This window comes from Myxocyprinus asiaticus, chromosome 20, assembly GCF_019703515.2.
Source record: "Myxocyprinus asiaticus isolate MX2 ecotype Aquarium Trade chromosome 20, UBuf_Myxa_2, whole genome shotgun sequence".
In the NCBI taxonomy this organism is placed as follows: Eukaryota; Metazoa; Chordata; class Actinopteri; order Cypriniformes; family Catostomidae; genus Myxocyprinus; species Myxocyprinus asiaticus.
Window position 1 is genome coordinate 33,360,304 of NC_059363.1, and position 16,987 is coordinate 33,377,290.

Below are 16,987 nucleotides of genomic sequence, written 5' to 3' on the forward strand. Positions count from 1 at the left end.
AAACACACACAGACTCACTTTCAGTAAATAACTAAATGGTTAAGTACGTTAAGATATGAAAATAAGAAATCACTTAGTAAATAGGGGATAACTTGTGGGAGGTCAGCACACGTGTTCTTATTCGCCCGCAATCAGAGGAGTATCCTTTGAAAGGCAACGCAGTCAACCAGGCGGGACCCGATCAGGAACGCAGAAAAACGAAGTATACTCGGGCCTTGGGTCTAAATTTAACACACTCTCTGTGGCACCTTCTTTCTCTCTCTCTCTCTCTCTCTCTCTCTCTCTCTATGACACACACACACACACACACACACACGTGTTGGTGCGGCTATCCCTATGAGGACTCTCCATAGACATAATGATTTTTATACTTTAGGAACTATAGATTCTATCCCCTAACCCTAACCCTACCCCTAAACCTAACCCTCACAAAAGAATTTCTACATTTTAGAAATGTTTAGTATGTTTTTTAAGTGATTTAAATTATGGGGACACTAGAAATGTCCTCATAAACCACATTTATAGCATAATACCCTTGTAATTACCAGTTTGTAACCTAAAAAGATGTCCTTGTAAACCACGTAAACCAGCCCCCCCTAAAACACACACACACACACAATCAAACTCACACACACACACACAGTGAAAGGAGCAAAGTATTCTCATTTCCTCTGTTTTCTTTCAGAAAGGCATACATGCCACGTCATTTAAACAATGTGTTATTTTTGTTCTGGTGTTGAATCATTGTCGTTATCGTTTTATTACAAAAATAATAATAATATTTGCCCTTACCTAGTCAGATTATCCTTGATAACTAAATAATTATACTATATAAATATATAATTATTTGCATACTAAATATAATAATAATTACACTGTATATAATTAATTGCCTTATTACTAATTATATATACTATACAAATAATAAAATATAAATCTATAATTATAAATTAGTTTATAAATAATTATACATATTAAAATTTATTATTACAATAAAGCCAGTCTCTCACTCCAATAATAGTAATAATTTATTGCTCTATTACCAATCATTACCAGATATTTTCAGATATTTCAGATTTAATATATCCATGATCTTTACATGGTCACAAAGACAATTTTTACAATAACTGCTATATATTCTTTCTTTTTTTTAAATATAAGTATAACATATTTTAATTAATATATTATATAAAATAATAATATAATATAATGTAAGTATAGTAATATAGCATAACATTTCATTATTCAAACTGTGGTGAACCAAGTTGATAAATCAGTCATAACAAGACTGATCTATCTTCAACAAACATATAATATATATCATAATTAGTGGCACTGTTCGAATGTTTTACCTTCTGTTTGAAAGTATAGACTGTAAATGTTTGACCTGCTCTTTGCAAATAACAATATCATACGAAATTACAAAAGTTTCCAGTGTATGAAAACAAGAGTTTGGGATGTGGAATTTTTGTAAAGCATTACAGAGGGAAGTTGGAAATATACACACAAGAAATGGAAATCAGATACAATTACATCAGTTCTACTGTGATGATTAATTGAAATTAGGACTGAAGTATACTAAAGTATATTACTGTCCCTGAAGTGAAATTAGTTTTGGATTAGTGGTCCTGTATACATACACATAACACTGTCACTCTCCTTCAAATCATTAGTATAAATAAATAACAGCAGTGAATAACGTAAAACATCTCAAAACAAAAATAATAACAAATAAAATAAAAACTTTATATACTAAAAACTAAATTGCATTACTTTTGTGTTCAATCTCCTCTGAATTTACTATTGTTTTAAATGTAGTCTTCATTCTGTGATTTCTCAAATTATATTAATTTTCATTATGTTGTGTTCAAATTTACAGGTTATGGCTAATATAATGTATGGATGATTTCCAAATGTTTTAATTTTGTTATAATCTGTAATTCCCAGTCAATTTTATTTTCAGGTGTCAAATGATGTGCTATGTATTTATCTCCAAATGTTGTTATTGCAAATGCCTCATTATTTAAGGTAATGCTAATTTAGCCATTCTCCTTGTCTCTCTCTCTCTCTCTCTCTCTCGCTCTTCTGTACAATGTGCCTTGGGACACATATTTAGAGCTGGAGGGCAATTGAGAGATACTGAAGTGGCAAGATGGCAAGGACTGACTTTGGTACACACACTCACACACTGTCTCTCTCACACACAGTTATCCTCACTCCTGGCAGACATACACAAACATTCCCAATTTCTAATCTCTCTTTCTCTAATCTAATTTTCATCACTCTCTCCTTTCCTTTTCTTGTGCTCTCTCTCTCTCTCTATCATTCTCTCTCTCCTCAATGCCAGCCAACTCTGTTTTCTAAATTCTCTCCCCTCTCAGCTCTCTTTCTATCTCCTATTTCGCTTTTTGTTCTGTCTCTCTCCCTCTCTTTTCCTCTCCTCTCTTTCTGCATCTCTTACAAAGGCAGCAGGCAGTATGCCTCCCCTGAAAATGAGGCCACGCATGGCAAGTATGCAAATGAAAGCAGCGCGGCTGGATTAGAATGGGACACCATATACCCTAAATCATGATTGTCAATCATGGCGAGGGATTAAGGGACACGGGCTTATAGACCTAAAAAAGCAACACTTCCCCCCGGGCGCACGTCCATTGTGAAAGAGGGAGTGTGGGAGATGGGGCTTGTTGGGGGAACTGGGGCTGCATTAGTGCACTACTGCCCTCTGCCTTTTTGTGAAGGTTACTGCATGCTTTGCGTTGAGCGGCTCAGGATGTACACAGTTCAAAGCAGCATTTGGGTTTTGTTTTTTTAGGCAGGGCTTGACTCAGTGGTTTCCTGTTCAGTGCCAAGAATCTCAAAATATTCTGTATACTGTTTTATTTTAGGACCAAAAAATATTTATTTTATACAGTAAATTAAACAATTATGTGGATATGTTCTAAGATGCACTCAGTAGTCAAGCATAAACATAAATTATTTTATTTTAACTTAATAATACAGAACTTATTTGACTCATTGGTTTATTGAATCATTGATTTTGTATCTATATGCATTGGATGTTTATTTTTTTTCTGAAAAGACTCTTTTAAAAAGAAAAATGAATGGAGACATTTTAAAGAGAAAGAAGCAAAAAGGTCACTCTTCTAAGGCATAACTCTCAAAGCATAGTTGTTTTTTATTTTTATTTTTATTTTATGTAAATTAAAAATTAACTTACCTGAATCGTTAAAGTCCCTTCAAAATACATTCAAAATTTGCATGAATTCAGAATATCAGTATTTCAAAGTCTTCAAGTTCCATATAGACTGATTTGAACATCCATATGAGAAAAACACTGCAGACCAGAATCAGAAACTAAAGGGGGCTCGGGGGAGAAATGCCACTAAAAATGACAAAAATGTCATTGACAAAAATGACAAAAATGTCTGTGTGGCAAAAATGACCTCGTAATGAATTCTTCTGTTTTTATTTGTAATATATGCATAGTTTTTAATATTCTATTATAGTCCTAGTTATACATAGTTGATGAGCAGATGTTAATTAAATTCTTAGGGTAAGAGGTAATAAATTCTCAATCTTGAGAATCTGCATTAATGAATTGATTAAATTGATGTACTTGACAAAAACGGATGAGACAGAGTTTGTTTTAAATGGTTGGGGGGAAACATAAGCCCCCATAAAAGTAAAAAATTGAAAATCAAATCTAGGGGCAAATATTCCCCTTTTATGTCAAATGTAATTTCGGAAACTAATGCAGACCTTTGAGAACAACACACAGACAATAAAAGAATAACAGATACACTACACGCGACCTCACCCATCTTTCATACACATATTCTGCCGGATTTTCACATTGTGCCCCTCACTTAGCATGGCACCACTGCTTCTGGACTTGGCATGGCTTAACAGGTGCAGGAGTGGGTAAAGACAGAGGGCAACATCTGCTTCACAAGTGGAGACAGTGCTGGCACCACACTACATCTGCATGCATAAAACACAACAACAGAAAAAGAAAAAGAATTAAACACTCACTAAAGGCAAAAAGCAACTTGTACAGTTACAATCCAAGCACATAGATGATATGTATTATCTGAGCTTTTAAAATAAGATGAAAAAAGATATCTAATTAAACATAACATAAGACACGATTTTTATTTGGTGAACTATCCCTTTAATGGCAAGGATCCAAAGACCTAAATCTCTGATTTCGAACTAATACTACATTTTTTGCCCATTTAAAAATGCTGAGTTTCCAATTTCTTAAATCTACAGTGGGCTTTAAACTTGAATACCGTAATGTAAAAGATTGCAACTCAATAAATGCTCATTCCTGAAACAAACATACACTAATTGATACAAGTTTATCGACAAGCATAAGAGCAAAAGGGCTAATCGTTCAGCATCATTAGGTGAAGATTTAGCTTCAAAGCTTTGAGCTGGCATTAAGCAAAGCTGCTGTTGACATGGATTGAGTGCTGTAATGCTGTATTGTCACTGCTCCAGGAGGCAGAGTGGGTGATTTGAGAGAGTGATGCATTCAAGCTGGGATTTGTGGGCTGCCATATCACTGGAGGGCACTGGAGGCAGCGTGGACCAAAGTAATGGCCGTGGGAGCTCTATTAATGGTGCTAACATTACTGGATTTACTGTTTAATAACTCATTAAGTGTGTGGATAGAGGTTGAAACCACAGGCTAAAACACTAACAAGGAACATATAGATGGCTCTGGTCTTTAATTTTCAATTTGAAGCCCAGAGACTCAAATAGAGTTTAATGGGCAATGCTTAAAGTTCTAAGTATGGAAAGTAAGACAGTGGTTCTCAACTGGTCAGTCGCAGGTCTGTTCTGTCGCGGACTGCAGGGAAAATTGCAAACAATAAAATGCAACTAATTGTATGGCTTATCACATTTTAAAAGGGATGAAAAATACCTGCTGGGGTCAAAGGTTGTGCGTTCAGTCAAACTCTGCTATATTTGCTGCAGATTAACCTGTCACAGTAGTATTACACTTTCCAGTTGTTAAAGGAATAGTTCACCCAAAAATGAAAATTCTCTCATCATTTACTCACCCTCATGCCATCCCAGATGTGTAAGACTTTCATCTGCTGAACACAAATGAAGATTTTCAGAAGAATTTTTCAGCTATGTAGTTCCACACAAAGCAAGTGAATGGGTGCCAAAATTTTGAAGATCCAAAATCCACATAAGGGCAACATAGAAGTACTCCAGTCTTAAATCAATGTCTCCAGGTTAAATTAATGTCTTCTGAAGCGATATGATAGGTTTGAGAGAGAAACACATCAATATGTAAGTCCTTTTTCTTTTCTTTTTACTATAAATTCTCCTCCCTGCTCAGTCAATCTCCACTTCAGTTTCAGTTTCCCATTCTTCTTATTCTGTTTATGGTGATTCACAGTCTTAATGCATATTGCACCATACTGGGCAAGAGGAGAATTTATGATTAAAATTACTTGATTAAATTATGATTAAAATTACCATTGATCTGTTTCTCACCCACACCTGTCATATCGTGCCTGAACTCATGGATTTAACCACTGGAGTCGTATGGATTACTTTTATGCTCCCTTTATGGGGTTTTGGAGCTTCAAAAATTTGTCACCCATTCACTTCCATTGTATGGACCTACAGAACTGAAATATTATTTTAAAAATCTTAATTTGTGTTCTGTAAAAGAAAGAAAGTCATACACATCTGGGATGCCAGGAGGGTGAGTAAATTATGAGAGAATTTACATTTGTGGGTGAACTATCCCTTTAATGCAATTACAATAATTGCCAGTTTTCCTATTATCCTACACCGTTCAGCCACTACATTAAAACCACCTGCCTAATATTGTGTAGGTCCCCCTCGTGCCACCAAAATAGTGCCAACCCACATCTCAGAATAACATTCTGAGATGATATTCTGCTCACCACAATTGTACAGAGCGGTTATCTGAGTTACTATAGACTTTGTCAGTTTGAAACTATCTGACCATTCTCTGTTGACCTCTCTCATCAATAAGGTGTTTCCATCCACAGAACTGCCGCTCACTGGATGTTTTTTGTTTTTGGTGCCATTCTGAGTAAATTCTAGAGACTGTTGTGCGTGAAAATCACAGGAGATCAGCAGTTACACACACACACATATATATATATATATATATATATATTCACTATATAAATTTTCATTATGTTTTTGTTATTATATTTGTTTATTTTGTTGTATTAAGTTTCTGCTAAAAACACGTTAATTTGCACATTAGACATCATATAGACTGGGAATACAAATTTTCTCCCCCATTTACACAGAAATTGTGTAAGAAATAAGGAAGTAAATCATATATAAACACATTATTCTGAAATACACTTCATGGCATACTGTAATTGAGAAATGTTTCCTTGTATGTTTTATGGCAATTGAGATTTCTGTGACAAATTGCTGAAAAGCTCATTTAAAGGCCTATTAAATGAAGGCACTGCTAATTCATATGTGTATTCTACTTGTGTACATACAAAATACAAGCATCTTTTATAAACATCTCTTTCAACAGTTTTGTTACAGTTTATCAGTGTTTCAGGAGGACATGTTAAAGAAGCTGCTGGTTACAGCAGACGCCTTATAAGTTATGAAAACCCTTGGTGATAATTCCTTAATTTATATATATATATATATATATATATATATATATATATATATATATATATATATATATATATATATAAAAGCATCTTTCCAAAAAAAATAAAAATAAATAGTAGACAACAGGACCTTATACGGCTTTATAAAGTGCATGAATAGAAAAGACGGCCTATCCCTCTCAGCCTTGTTTTTCCCGCCAAAACAATAAATAAATATGGCGCTACTGTGAAAGGTCTATGGAAATGAAAATATCACATTTGCTGTTTGCCTACTTACCTTCATGTTCCTTACTGCGTCCTGACTTATTAAATAGAGTTAAATATAAATTAGTTTTATGAAAAATAATCTGTCTAATATGCAGCAAGCACTATAATTAATATGTACAAATGCCCAAAACTTATTTTGCTAGGCCAAGGAGTTAAGACTGATTAAGTAATTTTAAAAGTCAAACTTAGTCAGATGTTATTGCAGTCGCATACTGTCCTGCAAAGTTTTATCATTTACGTGCATTGTTACACAAATGAGACAAAACGTTGCCCTTTAAACAACTTTTTAGGTACTGATCCACAACTGGAGAAAGATCACTGTTCCACATGGGGATACTCCTCTGAACATTTTCTTTCCCAAAACAAATTTTACCTCTTTTGATACGTGTGAGTGTGATGGAAATTGTAAAATGACGAGCTCTAATGAGCAGACTGAGAAAAGGGTGAGCAGAGGTTTTATCCGGCGTTCTAGTGTTGACAGCGCCGCTAATCCGCGCCACCTGCTCAAATACAGAGACCCCCTTAAACAACAGCAGCAGCGCTGCGCGTGCACAGTGCACACTCAACCCGAGTCAGCCGTTCCCGCGGGAACCTGCGCGCTCCCGTCTCTCAACCGTTATCGCGCCTCCGCCGCTTCCCGCTCACTCGCTACCAGCAAACGCTAATCGCCATGCAAAACAAATAGTTTCCAAATGTTTGGAAAAGGCAGCGGTGTTTGCACCGGTGCCTAACAAAATCATTTTTACAAGCTATCCTGTTGTGATTAGGGCTGCGAGAATTTAATTTCCCTGGCAGTGATCATATTCGTATTAGCCTAATTAATAGTGCTGTTTAACTTTGCCTGTTTACCGTTGTAGAAACAGCACACTGTGGTGGAAACGGAAGCTCAGTCAGCTCTGAAGCGTTTCTATCACTCTCGCCTTTTCCTGGCCGTGACGACCGCACACATCTTAAACACTACGGGGCTTTTAAGCATTGCAGTTTTCTCCCATTTTGTCTTTTAAGTCCTTTGGGAAGATATTACCCTAAACCTTCATGGTTAAGAATACACGAGGAGTCCTTGAGACGAGACTGTTTTTCCCAACCTATTGGGTCTGTCTTTTCCCCTCAGAGTGCTAGCAACCACTCCAGTGTGCAAACTAAGTAATACCATTATTTCCCCCTATTTGTGTCTTTGTTTTTAAGGATAGGCGGCTCTTACTCTTTTGCCCCTTCCTTTTGAGCTCAGTATGTAAAAAGAAAATGCTCAGTATTTTATGATAGTATTTCAATGAAAGCGTAGCCTATCCAAGACTTGCTTTTGGTCAAGCCCAGACACTTAAACTTGATTAATTATAACGTATTTATTAAATATGGCAAGAACTACATATTTCCATGGTGGAAATTAAGAGCTAAAGTTAGCCACTGCTCAGTGAAAGGATGTAAAGTTAGCATTTTGATATTATTATTAAACTTTAGATATTTTGGCAACACTTTTCAATAAGGTTCCATTTGTTAACATTATATAAACCTGAACTAACAATGAACAATACTTTTACGGTATTTATAAATCTTAGTTAATGTACCAGGCTGTGGCATAATGTTTATTACCACAAAAAATTATTTTGACTCCTACCCCCTTTTCTTTAAAAAACATAATTTTATTAACATTAAAATATTAGGGGCCTGGGTAGCTCAGCGAGTATTGACACTGACTACCACCCCTGGAGTCACGAGTTCGAATCCAGGGCGTGCTGAGTGACTCCAGCCAGGTCTCCTAAGCAACCAAATTGGCCCGGTTGCTAGGGAGGGTAGAGTCACATGCAGTAACCTCCTCATGGTCGTGATTAGTGGTTCTCGCTCTCAATGGGGCGCGTGGTAAGTTGTGCGTGGATCGCAGAGGGTAGCATGAGCCTCCACATGCTGCGAGTCTCCGTGGTGTTATGCACAGCGAGCCACGTGATAAGATGCGCGGATTGACATCTCAGAAGTGGAGGCAACTGAGACTTGTCCTCTGCCACCCAGATTGAGGTAACCGTGCCACCATGAGGACCTACTAAGTAGTGGGAATTGGGCATTCCAAATTGGGAGAAAAGGGGATAAAAAAATAAAAACTTACTATTATAGCCAAAAGACATAAGGAAGGATATGTGTGTAAACATGATTTTAGTCTGATAAAATCACTTACTAATCTTTTCTGTGTAGTTATAGCCAGTTTTACAACTTCGTTACCATGACGATGTAATTTCAATAAACCCTAAATCCCTAAAACAACTGTAAAAATGACAATTTATACAACTTTATAGCTCAAATAATACACAAGTTTTGACAGAAAAATTAAAGTAAGTGCTTTTATAAAATTATAAGCGTCACATTTCTGTTTAAATCCTCCAAAAATTGGCCACATTCACTTCCATTGTAAGTGCCTCACTGTATCCTCAATATTTGCTTTTTTTTAAGTGGGGACAAGTCAGAATTAATTTTTGTGGTAATAGGCTAAACATTATGCCACAAATGCTGTCGATTGAGCTTAACTTGTATTGAACCCGGAACATTCCTTTAATGTTAATTTCAACATACACCCTAATAATACATTTTTAAAATAAGAAGTTGTACATATTAACATTAGTTAATGCACTATGAACTAACATAAACTACCAATGAACAATTGAATATGTATTAACTTTAACAAAGATAAAAATTGTTAATTGTTTCTTCATGATACCTAATGCATTAACTAATGTTAACGAATTGAACCTTATTGTAAAGTATTACCAATATTTTGATATTGTTGTTTGCATCAAATAGAATAGAATGCAAATAGGATATTAAAAAAATAAATACTATAAAAAAAAAAAAACATGCAAGGACCTAGAGGATGATGCTTTTTTTAGTTAGTGATATTACAAAAAGGCTAACAGGATGGAGTGTTATGAGCACGTAGGAAAAATCCATACATTCATTATTCTCAAGATTCACGTTTTATTTGAAAAATTTCAATTAGAGAAAGAATAAAATTAAGTTAGTGTAAAGCACCCAGAGACATGGCAAACAGTCAAAATGTAATTTAATTATTTAAAATTCATCCATTGTGTTCACTTCATTGTGATAAAAGAAAACTAAGGTTCCCATCTTAAAAATTTGTTTAATATTTAATCCAATTTTAAGTCATATGATGGGGATATGAAAATGCAAATTAGGAATGACCCAGGGGTTTTGAGACCACCCTCAATGGAACTGGTCTCATTAATAGACAAAAGGGCAATTTCACACATTTTATTTTCAGAAATAATTATGATGAGCAGCTTGTACAGATGATTCAGTTCAGATCGTTCTGTCATGAATTCATGTTTAAAACCAGTACAATGTAATGGAATCAGAATCAGACCACCTAACCCTTTCTAACAATCTAACACCAAGGTCAAGCCTAGGGGGTCACAGATCTCGACCCACCTTTTCAACAGAGGGGTTAAAGGTTAGGATTCAACTAGTCATATGACATTACTGCATTCAGCATACCTCTGTCATATGAAAGGGTCTTGGAATTAATGGTTTGTGACTGGTTTGTCACTGTTTAGCTTCAGAATAACCATACGGATGTCACACTACTTAAAGCAAATACCAAATCTAAAATCAAACCATTTTTGCAAAACCATGTGACCCAAGCTTTTTTTTTTTAGTAATTACGTGGATACTATATGAATGTATGCAAGTATTACTTTAACTTCAAGCGACACACTTAGTTGTTAGCACTGATGTGATTATTATTTTAGATCTCAAAAATCTGGAAGTTAGGTGTGCATTGCAATATAAGTCAGAAATTATACATTTCAGCATACATAAAGATGTATTAGCTCTACGGGTTAAGGGCATGAGTAAATCAGATTGATACGAGAGATTTATCACATCATCACATTTAGCATTCAACAGGTCTAAATTAAACCTTAAGTTTTAAGGAATTATTCACCAAAAAATGAAAATTCTGTCATTATACACCGATAATCTTCCCCTCAGTAAAAGCTCCGAAATCTCATTGGTGATCACATAAGGCTTAAAAAATGGTGTGTCAACTTAACACATCAGGTTTAATGCAGGGGGGAGATTTTCCATGAATGATGAACTAAATTTACACACAAAGATATCATATCACTTCAGAAGACATACAAGTCAAATGGACTACTTTTATGGTGCTTTTATGTAATATTTGGTCATTTTTAGATTAGTCACTATGTACTGTCATTGTATGAAAAAGAGCTGCGTAATGATTCTTCATAAATTCTAATTTCTGTGTTGGAAGTAAAAAAATAACAGCATATAATGAGTTTGGACTGATTGTGCTAAGTAAATAATGACAGAATTTCATTTTTGGGTAAACTATTCCTTTAAACATGAGACATACAGATGTCATATGCTCATCTCTCCTCTTGTTCATTATTCTTACAAGTATGAAATGAATATAGGACAGAATTAACTTAAGGTATGACAACATTTGTATAACATGTCCATTGATCTGCTCAAAAAGGAGTTTTCATCTTTGTGAAGCCCTATGTGTGTACAATAGCCTGAGCGAAACGAGCTGGAATAGTTAATTGATCCACAGCAGCGTACTGAAGTGCTCCTCTCATCCAAGAAAAGCCAGAGGTTTGGTTTGGCACAATCAAAATAAAAGCAAATAAACAGAGTCCCTTGAACACCAAAGTCCAGCGGCAGAATCATCCAACTCATTCATTTAACATCATCTTCTCAACATTAGTCAGAGAAGCTGAGAAATGTACAGAACAGCCCTCTGCACTGTCATTTGTATAACAGATCCATATTCTCCAACCTGTTGCAGAGTACAAACAAATGAGCACATATGTAATGAAGTATGTTCACATTTTAATGTGAACATGGATTGAAATAGAATGCTTGAAGTGACAGTTCAACCCAAAATGAAAATTCTGTCATAATTTACTCATCCTCTTGTTCTTCTAAACCTGTACGCCTTTCTTTTGTTTTCTGTGTAACGCGAAAGAAGATGTTATAGAATGTTAGCCACAGTGGTTATTCACTTTCAATGTATGAAAAAAAGATGCCCTAACATTGTGCCTAACATCTCCTATACAGGGTTAGAAACAACAAAAGAGTGAGTAAATGCTGACAAAACTTTCATTTTGGAGTTAACTTTGCCTTTCAAAACATAAAATGAAGCATTCAGGGAAGAGTTTGCTTTGCAGTTGGTGCTGTTCTTTAAACACAAAGTATAATCTCCACTCTAAATCTTAGATAAAGCCACTCAAGATTGGCCTCTTGTGTTTCATGTCTTCTAGTAGGGCCGCTCTGAATGGACGGCAGTATGGTAGACTATTCAATAACTGGGCAGCCTTGCCAGTAATTAGCTGAAATGCCGCCCGAGTCGGGCTGAGCGATAGTCTGCTCTCAGCTGGACGAAAGCATGGAGGAGGTTCCTGTCAAGGTTGGTCAACTGCTCTCCAGAGCACACCTGTTTGAGGTTGTCCGGGGCAACAACCAGGAGGTTACACAGAGCATGAAGTGTGTCAAAGAGCTGAAGCACAAGAGGAACCTGTGGAGGGATTTCAATGCAGCTGTTATTCATTCACTGTTTATTACTTAATAATGTAAATATATAATAATGAAAACAATTCCATTTTCATCACTGTGACTTATAAATGATGTATTTACACATACACAAAAAAAGAACTTTCATGATTGTTAGATTTCCTGAATCCTCCCTTGTTCATATTACTTAAAACATTTATGTAAACAAGTGAACTTAATTAAACTGAGTTGTTTCAATGAAAAAAAAAAATAATAAAAATAAAAAAATAAAAAAAATAAAAAACACACGACAACAATATGTGTTAGGACAACATGACTATTTTTTGTTTGGTTAACTGAAACTGGGCAAGGGATTTCTAGTTCCCAGCATGCTTTGCATGGGACTCGATAGGGAGAGTAAATGTTAAAATTGTGTGTTTTTTATGTGTTTTTGTTAAAAAAAAAAAAAAAAAAAGGACATAAAGGGGGACATTAGTAAGTGTTTAATGTTTTACGTTGAGATTTAGAAGAGTTTCAATTATGTTGGAGTTTTGGGGGTTTCAATTATGCTGAAGAGTAGAACTTGAGTTTACGATGATGACAAGGAACGTTTGGTACATGAAATTTGATGCTCTCTTTATTGAATAATGCCTGTGCTACTGCTAACCATAGCATATTACCAAGCAACAGACTTCCCTGCTTCCCTCCAGCATGTATTTAGCATGTTAACATTCACTGTCAATAGCTAGTGTATCAAGAAATAAAAGATTCATTTGAGTTACTTTGACATGTCTACTTTTGTTGAATTTACTCAATTCAATTAGGTTCCCTCTTCACAGAGTGTTTGAGTTGAGATTACATAGTCATTTTACATTAAGAAAGCTAATTTTAAACATGTGGAACCACTTTCCACGATTGAGTCAAGTTCAGCCAAAAAGTAATTTTTTGAGTGTAGCTTTCTTGAAATTCACACATAACTCATACATTAGCTCCATTGAAAAGCTTGTATCACACATAATCATTAATAATTGACAAATTCTATGACATTACCTGTTCGTTTCTACAATTTCCTTCAATATGATTACATTTTTGAAAGAGATTAAAAAATAAATAATAATATTTTGTACTGATTTAATAACGCTTACAACTACTCATTAAGCCTGATAATCTCAGCTTCGTATTACAGCAACAAGCCACAAGAGCCTGTGTGTTATGCTGCCTTCAAGTTTACCTAAGAAGCTCCTACCTAAAGTACCTAAAAGTACTCAAACACACGTTACTCCCATAGGCTGTCATTGGAAAATAGCAAATGCATGTCAAAGTAATGGCAGCAGCGCAACAGATGCTAAGACAGGATTGGTCAGAAGCGCTTTTAAGGCGGGGCTTAGCATAGGGTCAATTACTCTTAAAAATTCCACTTGAAGGCCACCTACCAATACAGTGATTTTACCATTGGTCCTGGAGTTCCTAAAACTCACTTAACAGTGGTAAAATCACTGTGACGCTTGATCTCGAGTAACTTATTGCTTTTTTAAAACAAAATCAGTATGATGAAAGACACCAACCTTCAATTAATAGCTACATTTATTAAAAATAACAATAATCTGAACTATCTATTCTTCCAACAAGCATTGTAGATCATTAGCCTAGCAGTAGACAGTTTACAGTTGCCAAGCAATGTGGCAGCTTTACACATTAATACAGAATGTGCGATTACTTGTGTGTGTGTGTGTGTGTGTGTGTGTGTGTTTCAGCATTTATAATGCCATTTTACCATATGAATCCATTTGTGCACATTTTACGGTGAAAACATTGAAAACGTGTGCAGATTGGTGCGGGTCTGGTTATAATACAAATGTTGATGCATGATAAATGAAAAATAACAGCATAAGGTTGCAAAATCAAAAACCCCAGAAGACCTTTGACCTCTCCTTACCCTGAAATCTTTGGCACAACGGCGGTACTCTGCCACATCACAGATGGCCAGCATACCACCCATAGAGCTGTAACTGAACTGCTGCAGGTGCTCATGGATCAGCCGGTGGAATCGCACTCCTAGCTCAAACAAAACTGTGTCCACATTTTTACCGTCCATGGATTTCTGCACACGCTCCACCTGCTTGCTCATGTAGGCACATACCTTAGAGCATGCCTTGAAGAAAGAGCACAGGAAAGACATTACATTTATTTAAGGAATATTCCAGGTTCAATACAAGTTAAGCTCAATCGACAGCATTTGTAGCATAATATTGATTACCACAAAAATTTATTTTGACTTGCCCCTCCTTTTCTTTATAGAAAGCAAAAATTTAGGTGACAGTGAGGCACTTACAATGGAAGTGAATGTGGCCAATTTTCGAATGTTAAAATACTCACTTTTTCAAAAGTAAAGCCACAAGACATAAACAATACGCATGTAAACATGATTTTAGTGTGATAAAATCACTTTCTCACCATTTCTGTGTAAAGTTATAGCCAATTTTACAACTTCGTTGCCATGACGATGTACTGTCAAACCTTAAAATGACTGTAAAAATGACAATTTAAACAACTTTACAGCTCAAACAATACATGAGTTTTAACAAAAGACTTAAAAGTGCTTTTATAAAATTATAAGCTTTAAATTTCTGCCTTTAAAATCTCAAAAAATTGGCCCCATTCACTTCCATTGTAAGTGCCTCTCTGTAACCTCAATTCTATTTATTTTTTAAAGAAAAGCAGGGACGAGTCAAAATTTATTTTCGTAGCATTCAACATTTGAGCTTTACTTGTATTGAACCCAGAATATTCCTTTAAACAAACTGCAGAAACAGGAAAAATATTACTATTTACATAAACATTTTTGGATCTCAAGCATGACAAGAGTCTTAATAGTTTTCACATATTAACTGTGTTTTTCTGCACTGGTCAATATGGCAGCCGACTAGGACTTACTGACACCTTGCAGCATAGATGCTGCATCAAGAAAAAGCAAACATTACTGATGCAATTGTATAAATACTGTCATCTAGGGCTGCAAATAATTATTATTTTGATAATCGATTCATCTAATCATTATTAGAACGATTATTCGGCAATTATTGTAACGATTAATCATTAGCTCTTAACCGATTATTCAGCTTGTGCCCCGACTTAAAAGGTTGTATTAAACGTGCTTACCAACAATAAAGGACACAATCATCTTTTAAAAATACCTCTAAATGACAGTCACTGAATTAGTGAAATTTTTTCACTAATAAATAGGATTTTTTATCACTGCAAAAAAATCCTATTGTTATCAAGTGTATTTGTCTTGTTTTCCATTTAAAATGGTCTAAAAATCCTTAAAACAAGATACATTTACTTGAGAAGTAACATAAGATATTTAGACTTGCTTTAAGTGAATGTATCTTAAATATAAGTGTATTTTGTATATAAGTGTATTTTTTCACTTGGTTATACTTCTGCAAGTGCAGTAAAGACAAAATATACTTCTATTCAAGATCTATTCTCTAAAAGCAAGTCTAAATATTTTATACCTTGCTTCTCAGGTGAATGCATCTTTTTTATTTATTTATTTATTTATTTTTTTTAAAAAGTATTTTTAGATATTTTAAAATATTTGTATTTTTCATTTTATATTCAACATTCTCAGACAAAATTTTTTTCTTCTGCAGTATAGCTGCTAAAGATAATTTATGCTGTTTTAGATATTTATATTGGAAAACAAGTCAAATCAAAAACAAATCAAAAACATATTTTGTTGCAGTGTATAATGGAGTGAAGACTACCCTCTCACCTTTCTGTTCACTTCAATCCATCTTTAACTCACCATAAATAAAAAATAACCTCTTATTTTCTTCATGATAAGAAATGCACAGTGACGTGTTATGATTCAATAAGTCGCGAGCCATCACGTTATAATCTAGCTACATTGAGCGTGCTCAAGGGACGAGCATCCCCGTGACAAAGTGTGCATCAGCCGGGTGCAGTTTCAGTCTCCCCCCTTAGATCGGGACATTCGCGCAACTCATTGAAGAGGAACTGACCGCACAGAGAAATGCCAGTTTCTGAGTTTGTAGTTATTTACATGATCTGCTTCCGTATTATTTGAACTATAAATATATAAAGCTATAACGCATTAAATATAACTGCATTTATGATGTAGATCGGGGTGTTTCCTTTAAAGAGCTCTGGCTCTACTTATTCCACAACAAGAGTGCTTCTCTATTTACTTATTTAGTATTTATACTTTCCTCATACTTTGCGATCTTCATCACCTGAAGCTGTGAAAGTTTAGAGTGCGTCTGGTCTGTGAGCTGTGTAATTCTTCCTCTCCTCAGTCAGGCACGAGCTGCAGTGCTGCTCTCACACACCATCATTAGAGTTTAATGTGATCTCATGTATGTTAAATGAGATCAAACGACTATTCGACAACGAAAATATGTCGACAATTTTTTTATTGTCGACGTTGTCGATAATGTTGACTAATCGATTCAGCCCTACTATCATCACAATCAGCCATGATTATTATACTCTGTGAAAAGAAAGGGTTTAATTACAGGGGGGTTACTGAGATAAAG

The 16,987-nt window shown here is 35.1% G+C and overlaps 1 protein-coding gene across 6 annotated transcripts in view; it reads right to left on the minus strand.

The window, feature by feature from the left end:
• LOC127411315 (exocyst complex component 5-like) overlaps positions 1 to 16,987 on the minus strand; it is a 327,593-nt gene that overhangs the window by 284,055 nt on the left and 26,551 nt on the right. For 2 of the 6 annotated variants that reach the window (XM_051646805.1, XM_051646806.1), the window contains 2 exons: positions 14,362 to 14,577; positions 10,149 to 12,450 (listed from right to left, as the gene is read on the minus strand). In XM_051646805.1, the coding sequence (XP_051502765.1) occupies positions 12,262 to 12,450; positions 14,362 to 14,577 (405 nt within the window). In that variant the 3' untranslated portion in view covers positions 10,149 to 12,261. Of the gene's footprint in view, positions 1 to 10,148; positions 12,451 to 14,361; positions 16,942 to 16,987 lie in introns of those variants that run through there. The other 4 variants (XR_007892249.1, XR_007892247.1, XR_007892248.1 and 1 more) reach the window with 4 other exon arrangements.